This window comes from Hakea prostrata, chromosome 1, assembly GCF_041222555.1.
Source record: "Hakea prostrata isolate BN-2017 chromosome 1, UWA_Hpros_2, whole genome shotgun sequence".
In the NCBI taxonomy this organism is placed as follows: domain Eukaryota; kingdom Viridiplantae; phylum Streptophyta; class Magnoliopsida; order Proteales; family Proteaceae; genus Hakea; species Hakea prostrata.
In genome coordinates this window covers 7,294,948-7,320,048 of record NC_142600.1, presented here as the reverse complement: position 1 = coordinate 7,320,048, position 25,101 = coordinate 7,294,948, and the positions used below count along the sequence as shown (strand labels likewise).

Sequence of the window (25,101 nt, the reverse complement as noted above, 5' to 3'; positions counted from 1 at the left end):
TATGCGTAAAGGTAAAACACGCCCGTGCATGTGCCTTTTGTGTGGACTATCTTAGTATAGCTGGAACTTGGAGTTGGAAGCACTCACGTTTAAACGTGCAGTGAAGCCGGGGAAGAAGAAAGCGCGAGAGACGGAGCGAGCGAGTGTAGTGTAACTTCCAAAGCTTAGCAGCTGAGGAACGCAAGTCATCCATACTTATCTGCCGACGAACTGAAAGTTCGCACGGCCGTTCAAATCAATCGATCCATCACCATCTACCGAAGATGAAGGACTCGAACAGCTTAAATCCTCTCATCACTTTTGAGCACAAGAGGTAAAACTCTAAATCTCTATTTGCTTTTTCGACCCGTATTTCTCTGACTCTCCCAACGTTTCTATACATCCACGCGTCCTTGAATCCCAAAATCTTCTCAGATTTCCTTCAAGCAAATGAAATGCCGTTAAAATTTTCGTATCCGATCGATCGCATCAAGGTCGATTGAGATAATTCATGTTGGACTAGTGCTAATTAGCCTAATATGGTCCGTTAATTTCGGTTTATTGTCGCTCCTGATCGTTTCACTGTGCTGGCGTTTTAAATTTTTGCGTCAAGATAAGAACAGTGGTAGATATATACGCGAATTCTCTGGTTGCTTTCTTGAAAAGCTTCTGAGGAGATAATGTCGTTTTAGTTGGTGGCGGAAGATTTTATTATTCCCTCCTTTTTCTGTGCTTTTGGGTTTCACTCAGATTTAGGGTTTAGGATTTCAAACGTGCCACAATGGATCCTAATTCGGATTTGATTAGCGAAATGATGTCTGATTCTTGATAATTGAGTTGCTTGGGGCCAATGCCGAGCGCTATGGGTCGGCGAATTGTAATTTTTAGTGGAACATGTTATTATCGTTAGTGAGTAGGCGTCATTTGGACGAGGAGTCCAGGTAATTTGTTTGAGCGACCTGATGGTCAGTATTTCGTGCTTTAAGGACGTTTAATTCCTAGCGAATTATTTGCGTCTCAATCTTTTCCTTTTTGGTTACGTGATTTTCAGTTTATGATTCATATGGAATTTGCTAGAAATGTTTATGGATTTTCGAAATTCAATAGGCTTTTGATGTAAACAGGGACGCCTATGGATTTGCTGTCAGACCTCAGCACCTACAGAGGTATAAAGAGTATGCTAATATATACAAGGTACAAGATTCTTGTGACTTTTATTCTGTTTTAGCCTGAGTGGTTACAAAAGACAGAAAAGGTGCCTCCCCTGTTTTGCTTTGATTCTACTTATACTAAAGTACTTTTCAGGTAGAGGAAGAAGAGAGATCAGAGCGATGGAAATACTTCTTAGAGAGGCAAGCAGAGTCTCTTGAATCGCCTGCAAATGGCATACCTGAGGAAGGAGGTAATGGGGCTTCCCAATCTGAAGGAACATTGCGGGAAGCAACTACTTCTGTGGATAATGTGGAAAAAGCTGATTCAAGTGGCAGACAATCTGCTGGCGAGGATTCCATTGAAGATGTGCCAGAGAAGGAAGAGGTTACTACTCAAATTCAGACAAAAGTCCACAAGGTTCAAATTTGGGCACAGATTAGACCCTCTCTTAGTGCCATTGAAGATATGATGAGTTTTTCTGTTAAGAAGAGAAAAAATCTACAAAAGCTTGAGCAAGGGGTGGGAAGAAAAAACCAACTTTCACAAATTGAAGAGGCAAGACCCTCAAAAGGAGCAGCAGAAGAGGACTCTGAGGATGAGTTCTATGATGTAGAAAGATCTGATCTAGCTCAAGATGCTTCCTCAACTGACAATGTGAACTCAACTAGTAGTGGTGATGTAGTGTCTTCCGAACCTTTTTTTCCTTGGAAAGAGGAGCTTGAATGTCTGGTCCTTGGTGGAGTGCCAATGGCTTTAAGGGGAGAGGTACAGATGACATTTTGTGCTTCTTGAATATTTTGAAGATGAATAAATTATCTCAATAGGGTGGCTTTCCAGCCCCCTTTTTAGTGGCTGATTCCCCCCCCCCCTTTTTTTCCTCTTGTACCATTCTTTATTTCTTCTTCTCTCTTTCTTTTTAATATATTATTTACTCATCCAAAAAAAAAAAAAAAAAAAAAATCTCAATAAGGTCTTATTTGTAACTACAGCTGTGGCAAGCCTTTGTGAGTGTAAAGGCACGGAGAATGGATGGGTATTACCAAAATTTGCTTGCTATTGAAGGCAATGCTGAGCCTGAAAAAGATAGCCTGAGTGCTTCTGACAACAATTGCGGGGGATCAAATCCGGCTCGTCGATGTGATAACGAGAAATGGAAAGGGCAAATTGAGAAGGTTGTTTGATGCATGGGCTTTGAACTTTAAAATTCAATCGTGTAAATTTGTAGGTGCTGCCTTGGTTTGTATCTTAATGTCATATAGTTTTCAATTAATCTGATGTGTAAGTTTGTCTTAGCAGGATTTGCCTCGGACTTTCCCTGGTCATCCTGCTCTAGACGAGGACGGCAGAGATGCTTTGAGGCGTCTACTTACAGCATATGCTCGACATAACCCCTCTGTGGGCTATTGTCAGGTACTATAGTCTTGTATACATTATTATGCGTTACATCGAACTTTGTAGTTTTCCTGCCATGGCACTTTGAGGATGCAGACTATGCAGTCAACATATGTGCATTTAGAGCTTCATTATTAAAGTGGACAAAACGTTATCCAATACAAAACATCTGATAATAGTTGATGGATGTTAATTCTTGCTGATGGACACTGTGAATTGGAATATTTGTCTAATGTGACCAGGGATTGGAATCTGAATGATGCTTGGCCTGCTGGTCACTTGCTCCTAGTATTGTGCTCTTAATGTCTTAAGAAGATTGTGCACAATTATTGTGAACCAAAACCTCTGGTGAGACTACTTGGACAATGCTTAACAAAAGGACAAAGATTTGGCACATTTTTTACTCTTTAAGCTGATTCATCTATTATCGTCGATATTAGTTGTGGATTGGAATTCAATGTTGGAGATGTTGGAGCTGTAGAAACTTGTTTCTGTTTATGGGGATTACTAGAACTGAAGGCCATTTCTTAGTGGTTGGGGATGTATTTTTCTATTCATCCCTAAATATATTATTGAATTCCTAGGATTATGTAATATTTTAAATTAAAGTTGGATGTCGATAGCACGATATTGATGGTGGATTTGAATACAATACTGGGGAATGTTGAACCTGTAGAACACAGTGTTTCTGTTTATGTGGATTACTAGAATTGAAGGCCATTTCTTAGTGGTGGGGGATGTATTTTACCATTCCTCCCTAAATATATTATTGAATTCCTAGGCTTATGTAATATTTTAAATTTAAAGTTAGATGTCGATAACTCGGTATTGATGGTGGATTGGAATAAAATACTGGGGAATGTTGGAGCTGTAGAACACAGTGTTTCTGTTCTTAGGGATTAGTAAAACTGAAGGCCATTTCTTAGTGGTTGGGAAAGTATTTTACCATTTGATTCCCAAATATATTATTGAACTCCAATGCTTATATAACATTTTAAAATTTTATTTTAGAATGTTTTTTACTTCTTGTCTTTAGGACTATACATGACATTTCCACTTCCCAGTTTATTATTCTATTTCTCGGAAGTTACTTTGCGAATGTGATACTAATTAAAGCATATTTTTTTGGGATTCTGTGCTAGTACAGGCCATGAATTTCTTTGCTGGCTTGTTGCTACTTCTTATGCCTGAGGAAAATGCTTTTTGGTAGGTTTCAAAACCTTACTTCTCATTATCCATTAGGTTTCTCCATTGAATTTCCGTGCAAGATTGGGTTGGACTCTGCATGCAGGGTTGATATTGTATTTGTCAATTGACCTTTGTTTATTTTTAATGGATGCTATGTTTCTGTGATATTTGTAGGACTCTGGTGGGTATAATAGATGATTACTTTGATGGGTACTACTCTGAGGAAATGATAGAATCTCAGGTAGTCTTGCTTTGCTCTCAATTGACTTGCATCTTTTAGAAATTCTAATTTTCCTCCCTTTGTCATGGAATTTGTAAATGACCATCCAGCTGAAAGTCTCTATGTTGGCCTTCTGAAGATTGTTTTCTGTTCTGTTACTTCAGGTTGACCAACTTGTTTTTGAGGACCTAGTGCGTGAGAAGTTTCCCAAACTGGGTTTGTATTTTCTTTTTATAATAATATCATCCCTTTACAATGGAGTCTGCTATACCAACAGGTTGACTGGTGTTTTACTTCATCTATGCTTTTGTTGCAGTTAATCATCTTGATTACCTGGGAGTGCAGGTGGCATGGGTTAGTGGGCCCTGGTTCCTTTCCATTTTTGTGAACATGTTACCTTGGGAAAGTGGTCAGGTTCTAAGTTTTGTTTAATTTCCACTCCATTAACATGCTTGAAGACTTTTCTGTTATGTGCTGTTGTCATCCGTCTTCTCTTTAACTTACAGAATTGCTGATCTTTGTGTCTTTGTTCTAAGACACTATGTTTTGATGGGTTTCTGTGACTACAGTTCTTCGAGTCTGGGATGTGCTTTTGTTTGAAGGAAATCGTGTTATGCTCTTTCGGGCAGCTCTTGCATTGATGGATTTATATGGTACTGGGTAAATCACACCTTGGTTCTGTGATTATATACTGTACTAGAGAAAAGTAGCTGCATTTTACTCTTGGAGAATAAATGCAATCAGTTACTTGTAGGTCCTGCATTGGTTACAACTAAGGATGCTGGTGATGCTATTACTTTGTTGCAGTCCCTTGCTGGAACAACTTTTGATAGTAGTCAACTTGTCTTAACTGCTAGCATGGGTTACCAGACTGTGAATGAAGCTCGATTGCAAGAGTTGAGGGAAAAACATCGACCCTCAGTAATAGCTGCTATGGAGGAACGATCCAAAGGACTTCGTGTGTGGAAAGATTCCAAGGGTCTTGCATCCAAACTATACAGCTTCAAGCATGATCCTGGATCCTTGATTAAAGAAACAAATGCAGCCGAAGGATTAGGTGATCTACAGACTAATGGTGACCTGTATCCTACTGAGTTAGGACCTGCTAATTTGGATGAGGCATTTGGAGGTTTAACTGGGGTTGTGGAAACAGATTCTCTTCCTGATCTTCAAGAACAGGTGCATGCATATTTTGCAGATATCTGTGCTTTCCTCCTCCCTAAAATGATGAGCATTCTGTTTTTATTGCTGTTATGTCTAGAGTCGCATACATGAGAAGAGGGTGGATAGGGTTTCTTGAATAGTTAATTTGGATTGATGTAATGTAGAGAAGTCACAAGTGATTGACAGTCCACAAGAGGATCACAAACTTTAGGTCCAACAACAAGAAATATTTCCATTGGTTCTCCTATTTGCAGGATATTTGAGGGCAATGAAGTGGAAATGAAATCAGGAAGAAGAAGATAGGGTACTTGCTCTCATACACGGGCCTCTCACCAATGGCCTCTCACCATATTTTTGCTCAACTCACACTAAGCTATATCTTGTTTATCAGCACAAATGTGTATAGAAGACTCAAAACAATAACTCAGTAAAAACAGAAGGTCTAACCCAATCATTAGCTATAAGGTAAAGCAAATGATTAGGCAACTGACTCAAAAATGACTATGACAAAGCTAACAAAGTAAATCTCATTTCATTAGTTTCTGTCTATTTCCTGGCTCATCAAAGTTCCACATTACAAAGAAAATGCATGGGATCAAAAGCTCAACACCCACATAATCTAATCCAAGACTTATTTCCAATAAAAAGCCCTTTAGGTAATTTATTTTCATCAGTAGGCTAGCTTAATGCATGATACTGGACTAGACAGACTGGAAAATTTCCACCATTGTTCTGAGAGTGGAGGGAGGGGGAGGGGGAGCAATAAGATTTATATTACTACAAATAGAATAGGGATAAGGTAGGTGGAGAGATGGACTACACAATTTGTCTTGACGGTTCCTATTTCATCTTTCCTTTGATTACCAAGAAAAAGAAATCTACTTCCCTTTAGCTTTGTGGAGAATAGACTCAAAAGAAAAAATAATTTACTGGACTCAACTTCCTTTAGCTTTCGTAGGAAGACGTTTACTCTTAAGTTATTATTAATGTAGTAGTTAATGTAGTTTCTGTCATATAGATTTTAATCAGTTGCCTGTCTTGAGCAATTTTCATACAGATTCTGCTTTCTTTTAAATCTAGATCCAACTCATATGCAGGTGGTATGGTTAAAGGTTGAATTGTGCAGATTGCTTGAGGAGAAAAGAGGTGCCGTCCTGAGGTTGGTATTTTTATTGGGTTGGATATATCATATTTGTGCTGATAATCTCGTTGAAAGTGGCAGCCATGCTACCTAGAAATGGAGAATAAACTTATTCTATTTTGTCTAAGGCATTGGAATTTTTGTTTGTATTGAATTTTATTGTGTTTATTCTCTTTTGTCTAAGGCATTGGAATTTTTGTTTGTATTGAATTTTATTTTATTTTATATTTTCTTTAATTGAAAGAATATAAAAGGAAACAGAACAGAAGAAACAGTGCCCCAGGCAAAAACCAATGTATACAATGGCTGTCTCTATTTACTTGAAGCTCTTTGCCTTGTTCTCACCTCTAATCTTCTGGGAAAAAAATGATTACATTGACATGGTTTCCTAAAAAAATAAATCTTGATTTGTTGGAAGTTTCACTTGCCTATTTCTTATTTAGCAACACTGACCTTGATTTCCCTGACCTCTGTTAAGCATTCTTCTATTGTCTCTTCAGTCCAACCTGACATTAGAATTAACTAAAATTTTTCATTGTAAGAAACAAAATTATGGCTGCTTGGGATTCTCTATTTGGCTTCCTGCTCTGCTTCCCGTTGATACCTTTTGATCTCACCTCTGATCATCCTTACATTTGTCTCTTTGTAACATAGAAGGGCCCTTTCCAGCTTCTTTGACCTCCCATGATCATCATTGATCCCCCTTGTAATGCCAAGCAATGTGACAGCATGTGGTTGATGGGTCCACTTATGTAGCAGCAGTCTGAATGGGAAAGAACTAATATTTTCAGATACTGTTATGCAATCCTGGGAGTCGGTTCCAAAATGTTTGAGTTAGTTTGGTATGGCCCCCAAGTGACAAATAACTCAAATTAATTGAGTAGTGAGTCTAGTGACAACTTTGCAAGTGATGAGGTATGCTTGGGACCTTTTTGGGTAAGAAAATATAACTTATAAGTTACAACCAAATCTTAATTTTATAGGAAATTGTAAATGCCACCCGAGGTAACTTCTAAGTTACAACCAAATCTTAATTTTATAGGAAATTGTAAATGCCACCCGAGGTGAGGTCTAATAATTCTACTTACACCACCCCCTATTGTTAGTGAATTTCTGTTGACTAGTGATGCCAGCATGTTATTTTTTAAAGGCCCATTCACCCCTCTAATGATGTGAACTTGTGAAGTACCTATTGCACTCATTCAGTAAAATAAGTCAAGATTTTCCTTGTTCCAACCTACCTACCCATACCCCAAGCATCCCGGGCCCTGGAATTCTCTGATGGGTTGGTGATGTAGGTGTTTGGTGATTTTTAGGGTTTACAACGGCAAGGTATAAGCCTAGAAGGATTCAGCCAGGCTTAGGGTTGAAGGGACCTAGGGTTTTAAGGCTTAAACTTGGCTGTAGCTGAGGCTTCAGATTTGGAACTTAAGTTAGGGTTAAGTTTATGGAGTTTTAGGGCTGAATTGAAGGGTATCAGGGTTCGGCTGCTGCTGTTTTGTATTTTTCAGAACTGGTTATAAAAGTTTGGGTTTGGAAAATAGGGTCTTAGCATTTTGGCTAGGTTAGGTTAGGAATGGGTCTGTTGTTATTTTATAATTTCAGATTTCTGACATTATTAAAGAAACCACTGGTGGCTGAGTTCGGGAAAAGTCAGCTTGCATCTAGAGATCAGAGTGTTGATCATATTCCACACATAGAACGATATAGGGAGACACCAGAGATAGATCTTGTGATGATGAAACTGTTCCTACCATCACGTTTTCTAAGCTTTAAACCACCTACACCAGCTGGACCACCATTTCTGTTTCCGAGAAACACTGAGTGAATCTCATAATCAAAACTGACCAGTATTATCTCATCCTATGGAGATTCCATTGTGTCTTCTGAGAGTTCTTCTGGAGGACAGAAATTCTGTGGAGGTGAAGCGGTTATAGCGCACAAAATGGTGGAGACTGCTGCTGCCCTTGAGAAGAACCTTGAGGCTGGTGGAAGTTATGGTGCTGCTGTGGCTGTTAGTTCATGAGGAGCACCATCAAAACTGAACCGTTCCCTCTGGTTTTGAGGTGCTGCTCTATCCGTTTGAAGCCAAAGGAAGTGACCTCTTTAGGCTTTCTACTACAGTTAAAGAGATCTCGGTTTGATCCTGATACGCAGATTGTGCAGATTTTGCAGGCATTCAAATAATCCTTATGATATTAGAGCCACTCAAAAAGTTGGCTTCCAAATACAATTGGGTATGTATTTAGATCAAAGAATATAATCAATTGAGCAAACAGGAAACAAGAATAGAAACTTAAAGATGGCAAAGAATACTCAAAGAAAAACGAACTGACCAGAAGAACACAAACTCGATTTCCACCTTTACTGGCTTAGTTTGGGAAGAACAAAATGGCTGATAAGACCTAACAACGAAATCAGCTGATCTAGTTTTTCAAACCAGGGAAGGGTACAGAAGGATCTTGAAACTGAGAGAATCATCACTTTGGGGGGGGGGGGGGGGGAGAGAAAACGAACAGATCGTCAATTTCTTGAAAACTGTGGATTGGAACAACAAAAGGGGTTGTTATGGTGGTGGTTGAAGAAAAATGAAAAAAAAGAAAAGAAAATGAAATATTGATGGTTCATACTTTTTCATGTCATAGAAATTATATTGTAGAGGGTGATATTTTAAATAGCATTGAGTTAACATTATCGCAAATTGGGTCGCTTCAATTTTTGGGTACCTCACAGCATGGCATTAAAATTAGGGGTTACATTGGGCAAGAGGAATGGATAATTTCTTTGGGATAAATTTAAGATTAAGGAGCCGTCTGGAATTTCATAAAAGGATGCCATATGCTAGAAACAAAACTTTGAAGAAGGATTTTATGTAATTAGCAAGAGTCAGGGTCCTACATTTAGTATAGAAGAATCAATCTTCTTCCTTTGATTGAAATTGATTCATGATTACAACCAACCTCAACAAATTGTTCCTATATAGCCAACTCCGGTGAAATGTTATGGTAGAGTTTCTAACCCAATGAACTCTGAAACCCAACACAAATCCTTCAAAATCAAGGATCATAGTTTCGGTTTCGAGCTGGCCAAAACCAAAAGTTTCAGTCGAAACCTGATACTTATCAAGCAAAGTTTTGATTCTAGGTTTTGGGGTTTATGTGGTCTCCATTTCATCTGATTTCTTGCTTCTTACCTATTAAAAGCATAATAAACGCAATGAAACTAGTAGTTTGCCAAAAGAACCACTGAAAATTATCATTCAAGTGTACTAACAAATGATTGGTTCCGAGAAGTACAAATTTCATTGTATATAGAATTAGAATCATCATCATGCATGAATTGTTTGATAGAATGATTACATGTACAAGTCAACGAAATACGATGACCAACTAGCAATTGCAATTTCCTAGACTTCAATTCCATGTTGAGTGTCTGCTTGGAACCGGTGGATCCATCCAAAAAATGGTTTGGGGGTTGAAACTCAAAGGGCGAAGCCTGATGGAAGCTATCAAAACCTGCAAAATGTTGTAGGTTTTGACAGGTTTCGACGGAAATTTTGACTTTTTCAATTGAAACTTGTTACTTCTCTGACTCCACCGAAGTTTCCTCTCTTTTTTTCAAAAACCAAAATTTCAGTGGTTTCGACTGAAATTTATACCCTATTTAAAGTAAAGAAAGTAATTGCTGAAATCAGGAGGTACACCTCTTTCGAAACCAGGTTTCTTCTTTGTTGGATATCTCACAGCCGAGGAGTCCTCAGGGACTGAGATTCTGGGACTTGACCCTTTCATCAAGATATTTGGTGGGGGGGGGAGAGGGAGGCGCTGCGTACAGGAGAAGGGGATATTGAGAAATTACAGGACAGTGACGGTCACTTAGGAAGAAGGGGAGGATAAAGAAGAAATAAGAAATAGGCAGGGGAAAGAACTCATAGAAAAAGAGAAAAAAGGGGGGTTGAGAAGAGGAGAGTGATAGAGAAAATTCGTATGCATATCAACCCAAATAAACAATGACTACGTGAGTTTTTAAAGATACATTAAGAGACTGCTGGCTCAAATAATCCTAATTCTTAATTTAAGCTAAGATGATACTCTTGACATAAAAATTACAAGAAAACTTAATCAATAAATCTAAAATAATTAACTTTTCATTAAACCCAAAAGTTAATTGGATCCTGTTCATCTCTGTTTGGATACCCCCTGTTCATCCCCTTCTAGATATCCAAATGGGTTTTGTGGTTTCAGCTTCCCGCTGCATCAATCAATCTTAAGGCCAAACAGGACACTTTTGATGGGTATGAACAATTTGTTCTTTAATCCAGTGATACAGGGCAACATTGAAAATGAAAAAATACCAAAAAATAAAAGACGGGAAATAAAGAGAAGTTTGGTAAGGAGAGTAGAGGGAAGAAATTAGAAGAATGAGAATGAGAAGTGATTTAGAACAGAAGAAGAGTAGCAGTCAATCAATTTTTGACTGTTACAGAAGTGAGCATAATAAACTTTATTAATTGTTTCAACTCCAACCGGAATATCTAACAAATAATGATGCAATGCTTTAAGTTGTTGAAAGTAAAATAAAAGGACTGAACTTAGTGACTGCATTCTTAACAATAAGATATTCCTCCAAAACTAACAAAAGGATGAAAAAAACTTAATTGTTTATGGCTCTCATGTATCCCAAAAATTAAAAAGGACTTCCTCACCAACTAAACTTGAACTACTCATAAGTTTTTTCCGAGGGTTAATTATAGCTCCACTAGTAGAAATCTGAAGTACATAGTGGTCATAAGAAAGTACATTGTGGTTGAAGCTAAAAGAAGGGGCCCTTCCTCAGAGGAAATTGTACTAAAGCCCCAAACAAATACACATCTCTCACAAACTCACAGAAGAATAGCCTCCCTAAATCATATTGCTGATCTAGCTTCTAAAATAGGGGTACTTCTGTCGCATGTATTATCTGTCACTAGTTGTATTTTCTTTCTTCTGGTTATTTTACCTTTGACCTCTCCAGCAAGGTAATAGTAGTTACTTTTATGTATTGAAGGAACGAATATAGGCAAGGGAGTGATCACTCTCTTGCCCATATGCTTCTTGTTCTGCCCAAACTTTCTCTTGTCTTCTGCTCTCCATTTTCTTCCTCGTTCTCTCACACACCTCTATTTCCTGTGTCATGTCTCTTGAGACATGAGTGTGTGCCAATGGATGTTCTTTGGGTGAGCAAGTAAAATTATTTACCATATGACTCAAGATTAGAGTAAAAATACTATAATAAGTAAAACTGTACGCTCTACAGATGTTTGGTTTACTAGTTAACATGAGAAATGGTGTATTACCAGAGCTAAGATGACGATACTTATATAGATAAAAAAGTAAAGATGCTTCCATATCACCTAGGCACCAAAAGTTGGACCTTTCTTTTAAAGTGGAATGGTTCAATCAGTTCATCATTCTTTACCATTCTATTCTGCAAAGAGAATTTCAATGTACTTAGTCTTCTTGGAAAATCTATCATCTGTCATGTCCTACAATGGCTTTTCATGTAGGATGAGTTTGAGCGAGCAACCTGGAATTCTCATCTTTATGCTTGTATTTCTTATGGAAGATTGCTTGAACTACAGTTTTAGACTCCTAAGGGCTGAGTGATGTCTATAATATGTTGAAGTGGCACTTCTGAGAACAACTTCCACCATTATAATTCAATATATTTCTTGTCGCATGATATTTTTCTCAAATATCATTTATTAGATTAGAGAAGCTCAACATGGTCCCTGGTCTTTGCAGAGCTGAAGAGCTGGAGACAGCTTTGATGGAGATGGTCAAGCAGGATAACCGCCGACAATTAAGTGCAAGGGTATATGTGAAACATATTAGACAATAGTTTTTTGTTCAATGTTTTAAGGTTCAGTTTAGCAGTATTCAAAGTTTCCAAAACGAGTTGGGATGAACAAGGAGTACAATCATGTTATTTTGATGAATATGGCACTTGGCTAGGTGGTCAAGACTTCGTCTTGTGTGCTTTTGTGAGCTGTTGACCTAAATCAAATTCATCCCCTAGTTAATTGTTTATATTATATTGTATGACATGTTGGAATGCATTTTTATACACCCTGAGATCCATACCTAAATGAATTGTTTTTCTATTAATGCTATGGTCACGTAGGCACCTGTCCACTGCCTTGCCAACTATGTTGGTAATTATGTTAAATTTTAAATCATCATCTATTGTTTTGCTTAAATCCTCAAAATGCAGCATGATTTCAACTCAAATTGGTCTGATTGTAAACCTGTATTGCATTGCATGGCTATGTGCGCATCATTAGGGCTCTTGGACTTGTTTTGGACATCCTAGCTCCAAATATTTCCCTTTGCCATTGGCTTCACAAGTCCAGTATTGAATATCCTGTACTGTTTGGCCAATGGCCGTGAAGCTGAATATCACATGGTGTTGCTAACTAACTAACTTGGTATGGCTATTTGGTATGAGGGTAACCACCTCAACTGCTCTGCTTAACTTGGGATCTGTATAAAAATCAGTGAACTTGCTTATGGAAGCTGGAGACTAACCTCTGATTTGGGTTTGGAGGTCAGATGTTTCTAAATAACAAGGTTTTGGTGTTTAACTAGTGGCAGATATTGACGGTTCATTGCTTTAGGCTTAGTTTCAATCAATGATAAAGGTGGAGACTCAAAGGCATAGACGGATTAGGGTTCGATCACTATGTGGTTCGGAAATGATGGATGGGACTCTGTCTAGTGGGGTAGGTACAGGTTTAGGGGAATTGAACTGTATTCATGTAGACTAAAGATTACCAGATTCTACGTAGTGTCTATATGGGTTTCTTGTTTGAATGAGGCAAAAGGTTGTTAGATTGTTGAAATTGGTGTTTGGAATGATGGGGATTTTTCTTAATGGTTGTGAGCTATGTTATGTGGAAACAAGATTGAATCAGCAAACATAATCGGTGAAGAGTGAAATGGTGGAAGAATTAATTTATTCAAACCAATCCAGCATTTCTCAAAAAGCATCCCTATTTAATGGACATATCAAACCTTCTACTGGATTTTGTTAGAACTTCCAAATATAAAGTAAATGTTTTTTTAATAAATTATAAAGAAGTAGTGGAATGCTTACATATAAAAAATCCTAGACATCAGGGACTCCCTATCTCTGCTTTAAAACTTAACTATCTAAAAGGTATCCTTTTTCCTCCCCAGATGAATGCAGCAAGATAACTTGGTGGGGGCGGCCTTGGCGCAATGGTCGGTGGGCCTCAGTTGTAGCCTGAGGTCGGGGCATCAAAACAGTCTTTCAGCAAAAAATTGCTGGGGTAAGGCTATGTAGGAAAACGGCCACCCTTGGGCTCTGCTTGTGTGGAAGCCTTTGGCACCGGATTTGCCCGCAGCAATATGAGTACATAACTTGGTATCCTGTTTGTACAAGAAATTACATAGCGAACAATGGAGAAAAATAAGTAATGAAATGTAATTCTGTTTCCACTTTGGAAAAGGTTGTGGCCAAAATATTTGATCCCCTCTTAACTGTGGGGATTCTGAATAGCTCAGCACCTGGACACTTTAAGGTAATTGTGTCTTTTGAGACACCTCCAATGCTGCTAAGTTATACCTGAGCTGCAGGGTAAACATAACAATTTCATCTTTCAAATGAAGGAAGGTAAGACGGAAAGATGTATGGTAAAGCCAATGGGGTTATTTAGTTGGAAGTAGAGTGGTCTACAAACATATGTGGGACACTACAGAAAGAATTTTCCTGTATTTATTGTTTTGCAAGTGGAAGCCATTTAAGGTGAACTGTCAAACACCCCCACAATCCCCCACCCCTAGTAAATAAAACCCCTAAAAAAGAGAGAAATGGAGAAAGGAATTTGGTCCCACAATAATTGTTGTTAATATAATTTTTGTTGATTTTGTTCCACTTTTGCCAATTTCATTTGATCTTGTTCACACCTACCTCATTTTACTAGTAATGAAAATCTATGGCTCTTTTGATCTTAATATATAGTTTTTTTTTTTTTTTTTTTTTGGATTAATAAATAATTGTATTAAAGCAAAGAAGAAACACAGCGAAATGAACAAGAGGAGGGGGGGGGGGAACCCACAAGAGGGCACTCAAGGGGGGGAAATAAAGGAGCAACTGATCCCCCAGATGCTAACAACTTAATATATAGTTATTTTCATCATTAGATGTTTTTACGATATGTAAAATCGATTATGATTATACTGACTGAATGAGAATGTCTACTGAAATTATGTTGCATATTTTCTTAATATGAGAATGTCCGCAGAAATTATGTTGCGTACTTCCTGTCGTATTATCCAGTTCTTTTGTTTTCTCAAATGCACTGGATCATGCATATATGCAAATGCAATTTTCTATGTGCATTAGGAAAAGGTTTCCTGAGCACAACGGTTGCTGGGAGGGGTTCTTCCCCCCCCCGGTGGTTGATAGGAAGTTATACTTGATGATTGTTGATTTGACCCACTGTATTGGTCACCATCTGTTCTCTAAGCACAACTGAACTTATGACCTGCTATCTATTGACTTTAATGTTCTCATATTCAGCTGGACATGGACTTATATTAGTTTTGAAAGTCAACTTTCTTTAAATGTCCTTATCATATTAAGACAACATAATGGAAAAGTGAACGATTGTCCACAATGGAATCCCTAGGGATGAAGTACAGTGCTTCCAACATATCTAAGCAAAGAAATTACTTGCACACATGGCAACTGATGCATAATGCATGTGCCCAGTAAAACAAAGAAGAGCGCTATTATAGGCAGTTCTTGTTTATTCTTCTCTCTAACTTGCCCTACCCACATCTTGCGATAAAATTTACTTTTGTTAAAAGTTAAAAGTTAACCTACCTTTTATTGCTTGAAAGACCAGAGGATATCTTTTCTGCTTTACAGGTTGAGCAGTTGGAGCAAGAGGTAGCTGAACTGCGGCAGGCCCTTACAGATAAGCATGAACAAGAACGTGCGATGCTTCAGGTATTGATCGTTCATCTATCTGTTGTCCTTTCTATACAATGTTGCGTATTGCAAGGAATGCATTTCCTGTGGTGTTTGTTCAGAAAACTTGTAGCTGGTCTGCTAATCTAGTTCCCTTACAAATGGGAATTATGCAGAATCAGTTGCACATGACTAAAGCTAAAACTCTCTTCTGTTATAGTCTTATTGCCTGATTGGCTTTGGTGATGGGTTTGATTTTCGAAAGAACCTCTTAATGAATACAGGGGGTAAGGTTGAGCACGTAGACCCTGCAGTGGCAGAATCCTGGTGCACCACCGGGTATATGCCTAATTTGCTTTGGATATAATGGTAGAACTTGCTGTAACTTACGTTTCCCCATCCTTCTTTTTCTGTTGTTATATTACCTGTCCATTTCCCAGCTTTGAGAACTCCAAGAAAAAAATGTGAAAGATGCTTGAATGGGTTGTACTGCAAATTTATTATCTTTTACATTTTAGAAGTTTAGCAACTGTGAAATTATCTTTTCCCCTCTTAAGTAGTTTCATCCTGTTCTAACCACATTATTTGCTATTTTTGTGTGTTAATCTATTATTTGTTAAATTTTGACAAGGTCCTAATGCGGGTGGAGCAAGAACAAAAAGTGACTGAAGATGCTCGCAGATTTGCAGAGCAAGATGCAGCTGCTCAAAAATGTGCTGCCAACATCCTTCAGGTTCCTTCTTAATGCACTGGTGGATTTTGAATGATTTTAGGTGTTCCCCATGTGAGTTTTCCATAACAGATGGACAAATGGAACTTATGCCATTCTTCACAGATTTTGAAGATGATAGTCAATCTGTACACAGGATAAGGATCATCTGTATTTAATTTAGTAAAAATGCTCAGGCAGGGCTGCTTAGTGTCAAAATGTTGCAGCAGATCAAGTTTGGGCAGGTTTTTCCAATTTGTGAACCTGACAGCATTAAATTTTGCCCAACCCTAACCTTGACCACCATGCAAGAATTTGAGGGACTTGTCCATTTTAATAGTTATTCAACATGGACCTGTTGAGTTTGGGCTGTAGAAAGTTTTCTTCATCAGACCTAACACTGATCCTGAACTGGGCAATGATCATAACAAGTCCGAACCGTGTGCTGAGCAAAAGCTCTTTGTTGTGTCTGCTCATTCCCACTGTCATTGCCACTTCCATATAATAGTGTATGTTAGATTTTCCAGGGAACTGATGAAGAGTGAAGAGCTCTAGTGAAAAAAAGAACAGGAATACTGAAGGGGGATGAACAGGATTACTGAAGATAGGTTTCCAAAGTTATATGAAGACAAGAGGAGAGCTTTCTAAAAGAAAATTTTATTACCCTCAAATCATTTACCTTCCTCAGAAAAGGAAGAAAACAGCATGACTCATATCACTGTATTTCAGGTTGTCACTAAAAGTTCCACGGTTCCGCCTAAGGATGAGAAACCCAAACTGTAAATTACCATATCTGATTTCTAATTACTATATTGAACAAGAAAAGTAGAATGAGACATACTATAATAGTAAATAAGGGATTTAACAGAGGATGAAGAATCAACATCCCTAGATGATAATCCTTGGGGAAGCATGTTAGGAAATGTTAACAACTTAACACAATAGAAATATAATTACTCCCTATTCTTTTAACATTTGAAGATAGCCTCCAAATAAATCCATGATCATAAGTCCATCTTAATTTTCTGGTTCTCATCAGTGGCTTTGCTTTTCAAGGAGGGTGTAATCTGGTCTGGTTCCTGAGGGGTTCTGGCCATCATTTGCCTGACCTAAAAATAGATTTAGGCTGTGAGACTTCAATGGTATTCTAGTGATTTTCTTTTTGGGTTATTTATTATTTTTTTTGGGGGGGAGGGGTGGCGTGAGGGCTTCAAAAATAGCTTATGAAACATTATTTACTTCTATTAAAGAATCATACCAATGCAAGATAATCATAAAAAAGAAAAAAATAATTAAAAAAACTATGTTTATCATACTATCATGATAAGAAAGCATATAAATAAATATTCTCTAGAAGTCTGACTGGTTAAATGATTTTATACTTCCGTGAGACTTTTTGTTAAGATATTAGCATAAAATCAGCTTTTCGAGAAATTGAGTATTGCTTAAATCTGATTTATGTTATAGGAGTTATGTGGCTGGTTATACCTTATTTGGTGTGTGCTAGTGTTGTGAGTATTGCTTTGAATGAAATATGTTTCTAGATATCACAGAGAACTATCGTTTTACCACAATTTTGGTTTTTAGCAATGTTTTACCGTAATAAGATTTATTGAATCTATAATTTTGTGAAAAATCTGGCTCAGAAAGTCAAAATTTCACCATCCTGCAAAATCCAGATTTTGTTCTTGAACTGGGGGAATACTTTTTATCCTTTTGCAACTAGATTTTTTCTACTAATTTTATGGGATTCAGATAGCAGGGTATTTGGTATGCTTATTTATGAATAATGTCACTTATCTGATATTTGGCTTCAACAATGCCCAATACTTGATCTGATACCAAAAATTTGTGCAAGGCACCATTTAATAAGGAGATAGTAACCTAGGCCTCAAAAAAACCACCTGGATGCATAGGTGACACCTTGATTACTATTTCTCAGTGGCATCTCTGATGCACTCACATGTCCTGTATTTTGAAGTTGCCCAAAGTGGCAAACCAAAGCATCATCTAGGACTTACAAAAGGGTGCACATGACCATGTAGGGTTGGGAGGTAGTGCTCATGCATGGTGCAGGTGTAAATATTGTGTTTTGAGTTTGAAAATTTGGCAAAAAGGTCAAATATAAATCATTCTCTATATACCCAACAGTTGACCAAACCTTCTGCCTTTATTTATTTTAAGACTGAATATAAACAGTTTCTTAAACAGTTTTTTTCTTCCAATTCCTTGTATTTTTCCGAGAGATGCTTAGCCTTCTTGTTCATTGCTTATGAGGCTCTCCTTACCAGTTTGGTAGGGTTTTTGTTTTTTCCAATCTTGCCAGTCTTGTTATAACCTGATGGATGCAGGAAAAATATGAGGAAGCCATGTCATCACTTGCACAAATGGAAAAACGGGCAGTAATGGCAGAAACAATGCTTGAAGCTACGTTGCAGTACCAATCTGGTCAGGTTAAAGCACAACAATCACCCAGGTACTTAAGAAAATAGAGAAGTAAAAGGAAACAAAATTAGATGTTGCATAAAGTGGAATATCATTAGATGTTGTTCTTGCTCTCCATAAATCATGTGTCATTAATTGCTGCTTATTGAAGGTTTTTTGTGTTGTAGATCAGTGCATCAGGAACCTGCACAGGACGTACCGGTAAGGAAAGTCGGTTTACTTTCTAGACCATTTGGACTTGGCTGGCGTGACCGGATCAAGGTTAGATTTTTTGGCTTGTCCTATTGACTTCATTCAGATTAGTTTTTCACTAGGAGGATCAATGAATTTGATAGGAAAGCTTTGCCAATCTACTTGGGAGATTGCCCTCATTCATTATGTTGGATTTAGATTACGAGTAAAAACTTACTGTCAGTGGGTTTACGTACAAGAAAATATATTGAACCACCAATCTTATCTACTCCTCATTGCTTACATAATAAAGGGGGAAAAACTTTAAAATTTATTGTGTGTGTGTGTGTGCATATACGGGCATGCCCTGCATGTGTGGCGTGCTTCTTCCTTTCTCTTGGTGAAATCCCAACATTAGAATTCCTTGTTGCAACTCAAATCTATTGGCCTAGTGTTATGGGGTCATTTCTCAATGACCTCTTTGACATTCACTTTCTCCTTTCTCTCATCCTTGACTTTTTGTTTCTCTTTTCACTCTACAATTGTCTCTCCACCTTGCTTTTAGTCCTGGTTTCTCTTTCCTTTTCTCCCCACTCCCCCAGCCCCTATGTTTCTGCATGTAGCTTTTCTGGCATCCTTTCATTCACTTTGGATTGGTTGCTTGCCTTGGTGCATCATCAATTGAATAGCTGATTTATATGTTCTCAACATATGAGGCACTGTGGAGGAGAGGGGCTATGCTGCCTTCTAAAGCACTGCCCACAACCACTTCATCTCCTTATTGAACATATATTTTGATTTCAAGGTTGCTCCTTTGTGATTTCTTTAATCTGGTTACCACCCTCATAAAAATAAAATAAAATAAAACCCTTCTTTCTTTCTCTCTGGGCTCTTCTCTTCTGTCTTACCATCTAAGGAGAGGTATGCAAATTAAATATATGTAATATGTTCTTCTGTATTTCATGTGTGATTACTAATTTTCTGTTGACTGGTGATCTACCTATTGAGTTAATTTCTTGAATTTGAAGCTGTGTCTTGGTGATAATTGTACTGCTCCTTTTATGTATGCAACATTCATTGATTATTGAGTCTAACAGGGGAAATTGAACAATGGAGAGGAGCCAAATGAGGGCAGCTCCAACGAGTCACTTCAGAGCCCAGTTGGGCCACAGGATACGAATGGCCAGCAAGAGCAAGAGAAGTAGAGAAAATTGAGGATCAATTTAAGATTTGATACGAGAGCTCCCCAAATGATCTTGATTCATTCATTCTATCATATGATTTTATTAGGTGGGGTTTTCCCTACATGAGCTTTGTATAAAATACACATCGGCCAGTTTGAGTGTGAAATCTGTATCAATGTTAATCTAGAGAGCTAAGAACATCGAGTCTTCTTCATGTCTGTAATATTTTAGTCAGAATCAATATAGTTTCGAGGCCATCAGTTTCTCTAGTTTTGTTAGGCAGAATCAATATAGTGCTGGGGCCATCGTTAATTTTTGTGCATTTAGTAATATGTTGACGGAAAGAAACTAACTAGATGTTCTCTTTTTCAAGTACTTAGATTGATTCTTTGGAGTGCATCTGCATTCCAGCCTCCATTTGTTCGAGGTGAAACCTAGGTTCACTCTCAGTTTTTTTCCAGTATGCATGTTTGTTCATTGTATACATTATTATTTGTAAATGAATAATTATTAATATAATTAAGGAACTAAAAAAGTCCAAAAGCAATTGAGAAGATCTAATACAGGCTTGCACTTTGACTCAGCTTTACGGATTACAGTTCTTTTCGGCCCAAAATGAAAAAAATTATATCGCCGTTGTCAAAATAAATTGTGCATCATTAATTAATGCGCCACTGACAATGATGGGTTAGTCAAGCTATTAATGACCTGCCCTCCCATGGGGAGGTCCTGGGTTAGCACCCACTCGGTGGCGTATATTAGTAATTTAATTTTCACCCCATCGTAACAAGCTACCTTTCAAAAAATAAAAATAAAAAATAATGCGCCACCTCTCTTTGCTCGGGGTGAAAGGGATTCTTCAAATCCTAATCCTAAGACTTCAGTTGTTTGTTTTTTCTTCATTAATTGCATAACATTGAAGTAAAATTTTAAGTTTAGTTAGCTCTTTCAAACCCCTTGTACAAAAATATCGTTTCATGGACATGCAAAATTGGTTGCCTAAAACGGCCTAATTATCATTGATTGATGCAAGCGGAAGAAATAGGGACCACGATCGAAAGTCTTCCTTGTAACTCTACTAGTGATCGATAAAGAGCAAAGCGTACCACGATGTTAAATCATAGTTACCCAACGAGTTTGAATTTTCTATTCACAGACAAGAAAATTTTCAACCCATATGATTAGAATTCTTGACATATTTCCATTGTGAAAGCAAAAACCCTTTTTGGTAAATTAACTACAACAAAACTTAACACCATTAATCACTGAGCTTTCAACAAGAAACCCCATGGGTACTGGAGAGAGCGGACTTCATACATACAAGGGTCATACTCATATGCACACAGCAATCCCTGGTAACATTAATGGACAGAAAAAATGGTGGGAAAGGCACCTGTTATCTTGGGTGCGGGCAGGAAGGGGCCAGGCTGGATACGAGGTTTGGTAAGCAGGAAGCACCACTCAGAGGGATATATGGTGGCTTCCAAAATAGCAGCCAACTTCGGCAGAAGCCCAAATGCAGAAGACAGTGCTGTTTCAGATGACTTGCAATGGTTTTGAGTGATCTCAAGCAAATACTCTGGCATACAAACTGCTTGCTATTGTCATCAAGAAGTTTCCAATCGTCTGCCTTGTTTGAGAAGTATACATAGAGGGGCATTCCCGAGCTTTAGACTGGTTCATTTTCAAATGGCAAGGTAGGACAATGCAGTAACCACATCACTTATGGGAGGCCGCATGGTGGGATTCTCCTGAATACACATTGCAGCAACAGCAAGTGCTTGGTACAAGCCCCTAATTGGATACCGACCCTGAAGCAAAGGATCCGCCATTTGTGGGAATTTCCTCCGGTCTCTGAACAGTGGTCGTGCCTGCAATCAAACCCCATCCACATATGGGTCATCTATATGCAGATTATCTTTTTTGTAACAACAATAGAACTTGCATATTTTTTTCTTCCATTTCATCTTTTCATCATTAAATATAGGGAACCATATATCTATCTGTAACATCAATTGGCAAGGAAAAAGATATCCATTTTGGGAAAGCATGACTGAATGATATACCAGTTTAACATAATTTCTCCCCTTCCCCTCTCAGTGGTTATAATATTTCCTGAAAACTGTTTCTTTCCCCTTCCCTTCACTGCGGTTTTGATTTTCAAAGAAAGTGACTACCTCCAGCTTGATAATAACACATCAAAGTGACTCAGGCAATAAAAGGATGGTGCTCTTACCCATTCAACTAGACTGTGCCCTCTAGCAGACCTTGAATAGTCAATTGCTTTCCTTCCACTGATGATCTCCAAAAGGACAACTCCAAAGCTATACACGTCAGAATTCATCGTAATATGACCTGTCATTGCATATTCTGGTGCGCAATATCCATAAGTACCCATCACCCTAGTGGAGATGTGGGTCTTACTCCCAATAGGCCCAACTTTTGCCAAGCCAAAATCAGACAGCTTGGGATGATAATCCTCACCAAGCAATATATTTGAGCATTTTAAATCACGGTATATAACAGGCGGTTCCGCCTTATTATGCAAATATTCCAAACCCTTTGCTGCACCAGCTGCTATTTTCATCCTTGTATTCCAGTCCAGTTGTTTCTTATATGGTGGGAGATCTGAGATAAGAAAAGCATATCAGGTGAATTTCTGAAGTAACAAGAAGGTAAGAGTGCAGCACAGCTATCATGACAGCTAGTAAAGAAAGGAAAAACAGTAGCACAGCGAGTAGATAGATATACATACCATGTAGATGTTTATCCAAAGAACCCAATGACATGTACTCATAAACAAGAAGTCTCTGATCTCCCTCAGCAGAGTATCCAACCAATTTAACAAGGTTAGGATGGTGAACTAAACTCAACAGCGTCACTTCAACAAGGAATTCTGTGTTCCCTTGCAAGCCACTGCGATTGAGCTGCTTGACAGCCACAACCTACATTTAGAAAATACCAGAACATATTAAGGAGATAAAAACCAGGGAGAGGAGGCAAAGTCCACTCAGCACTCAGTGTTCAGAAGCCAGACCAATTAGGGATACCCAAACAGTAAAGGAAACAACCAAAGAGGGAAAGAATGGTGGTAGGATTACAAAAACAGAACTTCCAGGCTTTAACTACAACAAATACAGGAAAGTTCAGCATAGAGGAGCATTCATCAATAACCCTAAAATAGTATCAGAATCAAGAGCTGATAAAATAGACCAACCTGGTTAGTGCTCTTCAATTGTCCCCTGTAAACTCTACCGAATCCTCCCTCACCCACGAGACAATCTTCTCTGAAGTTCCTGGTTGCTGCAGACAATTCACGGAATGCAAGTTTGTGAGCTCCAACGTAAAGGGATCCTCCATCCTTGGGTGGCTCCTTCTTTACATTCAATGGGGGATTTACCATTAAGTTACCTGCAGAAAAGAGGTAAGCACCCAAAAAAAAAAGACGAAAGAATGTGATTCCAATAACGATTTGAGCTCATATTTGTCCAACCATGCAGCACAAACAAAATTTCAAGAAGAATGCGGAATGCGGAAGACCTTCGTGACCGTTACCTAAGAGTTAACACAAAATTTAAAGAAGGAAAAGTGAAAACCAAAAACGAGTATGGTGAAGATCATCCAATTCACGATATGTTGGTGGATTCAAAATCATACCCAGAACCCAGGTTGAAGGTTGGATTAAGGTGACTCTCTCCGAATAGAGAGAAAAATGAAGGCATATTAATGTTCTTTAAACAAGGAAAGCAATGGAATTGGAAGAAATACCTGAATCTGACGTGGGTTGGATCTGAGCCTCTGTAATCTTCTTCTTCTTCTTCTTCTTGCTTTTGTCTACCATTCGTGCATGGCAACCAAACCAAGCCATTAGGCCTCTTCCCCTGCCCTTTTCCCACCAAAGCAACCAAACCAGGTATCGATAGAGCTAACACCGGAGGCATACTAGAAGAGAAAATATCGTTTTTTAATATTCCTATATTGATTGTTAATTAATTTCCCTCTAATTAGAACGACTGGATATTTTTAGAGGTTCTTCGATTTAGGCCATTTGGCAGAAGATCCCTAATCTTCGCTCTAGTTTCGCTACAGGCGAACTGAACTGAAGAAGCTCTGCCAAAAGGAAAAAGAAAACTGAAGAGGTTCTGCTTAAACGAGTACGGTTTAAAGAAACTGGCTTGGAATCACTTCCCAGAAAACAGAAACTGTGCGAAATTGTTTCAGTGATGCGCATTAACTTCTGTCCGTCAGATCCAAAATCTCCACAGTTGAATTTTAGGTCAAGATTTTGATAGGACGGATTGAAGTGTTTCGCATGATAGTTCGCATTAAATGGGCAGGATTGAATCAAAATCCAGAAATTGTGAGATCCGCATCATTTCAGGCCATTTCAGTTTGGATTAAAAGTTTAAAACATCACTACCCAAAATAAAAAAGGAAAAAAAGTTTGAATTAAAACATCGGATAAAGAAACTCTGTCACCAGGCAAAGCCCTTGTTTCTTATTAGTCCCCTATTTCTTATGATTTTGCCAGTGCCGCTGATGTGGTTATGTCTGTGGTGCCCTATGTTGGATGGTCGCTATTCGGTGAACCGCTCAATGCATCACGTGCACATATAACCCAAGCACAGAAGTGAGAGAAAGGGTGGAAGAATGGGTCTGGGCCCGACCCAGAAGAAGCTATGGGGTAGAGAAATAGTCTGCGGAGGCAATAGAGATAGGGGGTGGGATGGGCTTGTACAGTTAATAAGGCCCAAAGAGGTGGATGGATCTTGCTTGGTGGTGCCGGTGGTTGTCCGAACCTGGATGGTTGCCCCCTACTTTCTGAGTGTGGATCATCAGCACTCTATACTTCTCTAATAGTTTGACAATCACAAATTACATGAGACCCACAAGTAAAAAATAATAAAACATTTAAAAATAAATAAATCCCATCACCTAATCTTGTAGGTCCCCCTTTAATTTGTGGTCAATAGCCGGGGGGAGACGATCCGGACTCCCCTTCTTTGATTGCAACTCTTGATCCTATCTCGGTGAGAGTAGGTGACAATGTCTATGGACTAACTAACTCTTGCATTTCTAGCTTGGGTTCTTCCGAATTCCGACCATGAAATGGCTTCAAGGTAGCAAGAGAAGCTCTAATTCGAATAGCAGGCAGCCATCATTTGGATGAAGCCTTCATTGTTGAGCTCAAATCTTCTAGGAAGAAAAGCAAGAAAAATAGGAAAGATTGATTCAATCCACAAGTTTGTTCTAGCTAATTTAGCCTTGGCCTTAGTGTCTACCTGATTTTTGCTTTTCCTTAGAGCTTTGTTGGCTTCAGTAAGGCTCTGCCCTTTGTAATCTATTGTTTTCCTTTCCCTCCCTGTTCTTCTTTCCTTTT

General features: G+C 38.3%; 2 protein-coding genes across 3 annotated transcripts; one reads left to right on the top strand and one right to left on the bottom strand.

Moving 5' to 3' along the window:
• Positions 1-58: 58 nt before the first annotated feature.
• On the top strand, positions 59-20,607 carry LOC149027087 (uncharacterized). Of its 2 annotated transcripts, XM_089159055.1 has the most exons (18): positions 59-313; positions 1,104-1,173; positions 1,285-1,896; positions 2,121-2,303; positions 2,428-2,541; positions 3,671-3,729; positions 3,886-3,952; positions 4,096-4,147; positions 4,248-4,340; positions 4,501-4,584; positions 4,686-5,110; positions 6,193-6,254; positions 12,020-12,089; positions 15,171-15,251; positions 15,844-15,945; positions 18,273-18,397; positions 18,534-18,627; positions 19,635-20,607. In XM_089159055.1, the coding sequence occupies exons 1-18, from the start codon at positions 264-266 to the stop codon at positions 19,740-19,742; spliced, it is 2,451 nt and encodes an 816-aa protein (XP_089015181.1). In that variant the 5' UTR covers positions 59-263; the 3' UTR covers positions 19,743-20,607. The 2 variants fall into 2 exon arrangements, with proteins under 2 accessions (XP_089015181.1, XP_089015189.1); XM_089159063.1 differs by lacking the exons at positions 18,534-18,627; positions 19,635-20,607 and having other exon boundaries at positions 15,844-15,925; positions 18,273-18,333.
• A 156-nt stretch (positions 20,608-20,763) lies between these two features.
• Positions 20,764-23,867, bottom strand: LOC149027086 (serine/threonine-protein kinase PBL27-like). The gene is made up of 5 exons (XM_089159086.1): positions 23,490-23,867; positions 22,939-23,132; positions 22,477-22,666; positions 21,958-22,349; positions 20,764-21,592 (listed from the first exon to the last, which is right to left on the bottom strand). Exons 1-5 carry the CDS (start codon positions 23,587-23,589, stop codon positions 21,407-21,409), a joined length of 1,062 nt encoding a protein of 353 aa, XP_089015212.1. The 5' UTR covers positions 23,590-23,867; the 3' UTR covers positions 20,764-21,406.
• Positions 23,868-25,101: the final 1,234 nt, after the last annotated feature.

Excerpts from the sequence above, each read along its gene's own strand:
- LOC149027087 (XM_089159055.1), top strand. The coding sequence starts at position 264 with ATGAAGGACTCGAACAGCTTAAATCCTCTCATCACTTTTGAGCACAAG. Across the intron at positions 3,953-4,095 it reads AGGAAATGATAGAATCTCAG|GTTGACCAACTTGTTTTTGA; the intron begins GTAGTCTTGCTT and ends CTGTTACTTCAG. Across the intron at positions 12,090-15,170 it reads GCCGACAATTAAGTGCAAGG|GTTGAGCAGTTGGAGCAAGA; the intron begins GTATATGTGAAA and ends TCTGCTTTACAG.
- LOC149027086 (XM_089159086.1), bottom strand. The coding sequence starts at position 23,589 with ATGGCTTGGTTTGGTTGCCATGCACGAATGGTAGACAAAAGCAAGAAG. Across the intron at positions 22,350-22,476 it reads TTTGGATAAACATCTACATG|ATCTCCCACCATATAAGAAA; the intron begins GTATGTATATCT and ends TTCTTATCTCAG. Across the intron at positions 21,593-21,957 it reads GGCACAGTCTAGTTGAATGG|GCACGACCACTGTTCAGAGA; the intron begins GTAAGAGCACCA and ends GTTTGATTGCAG.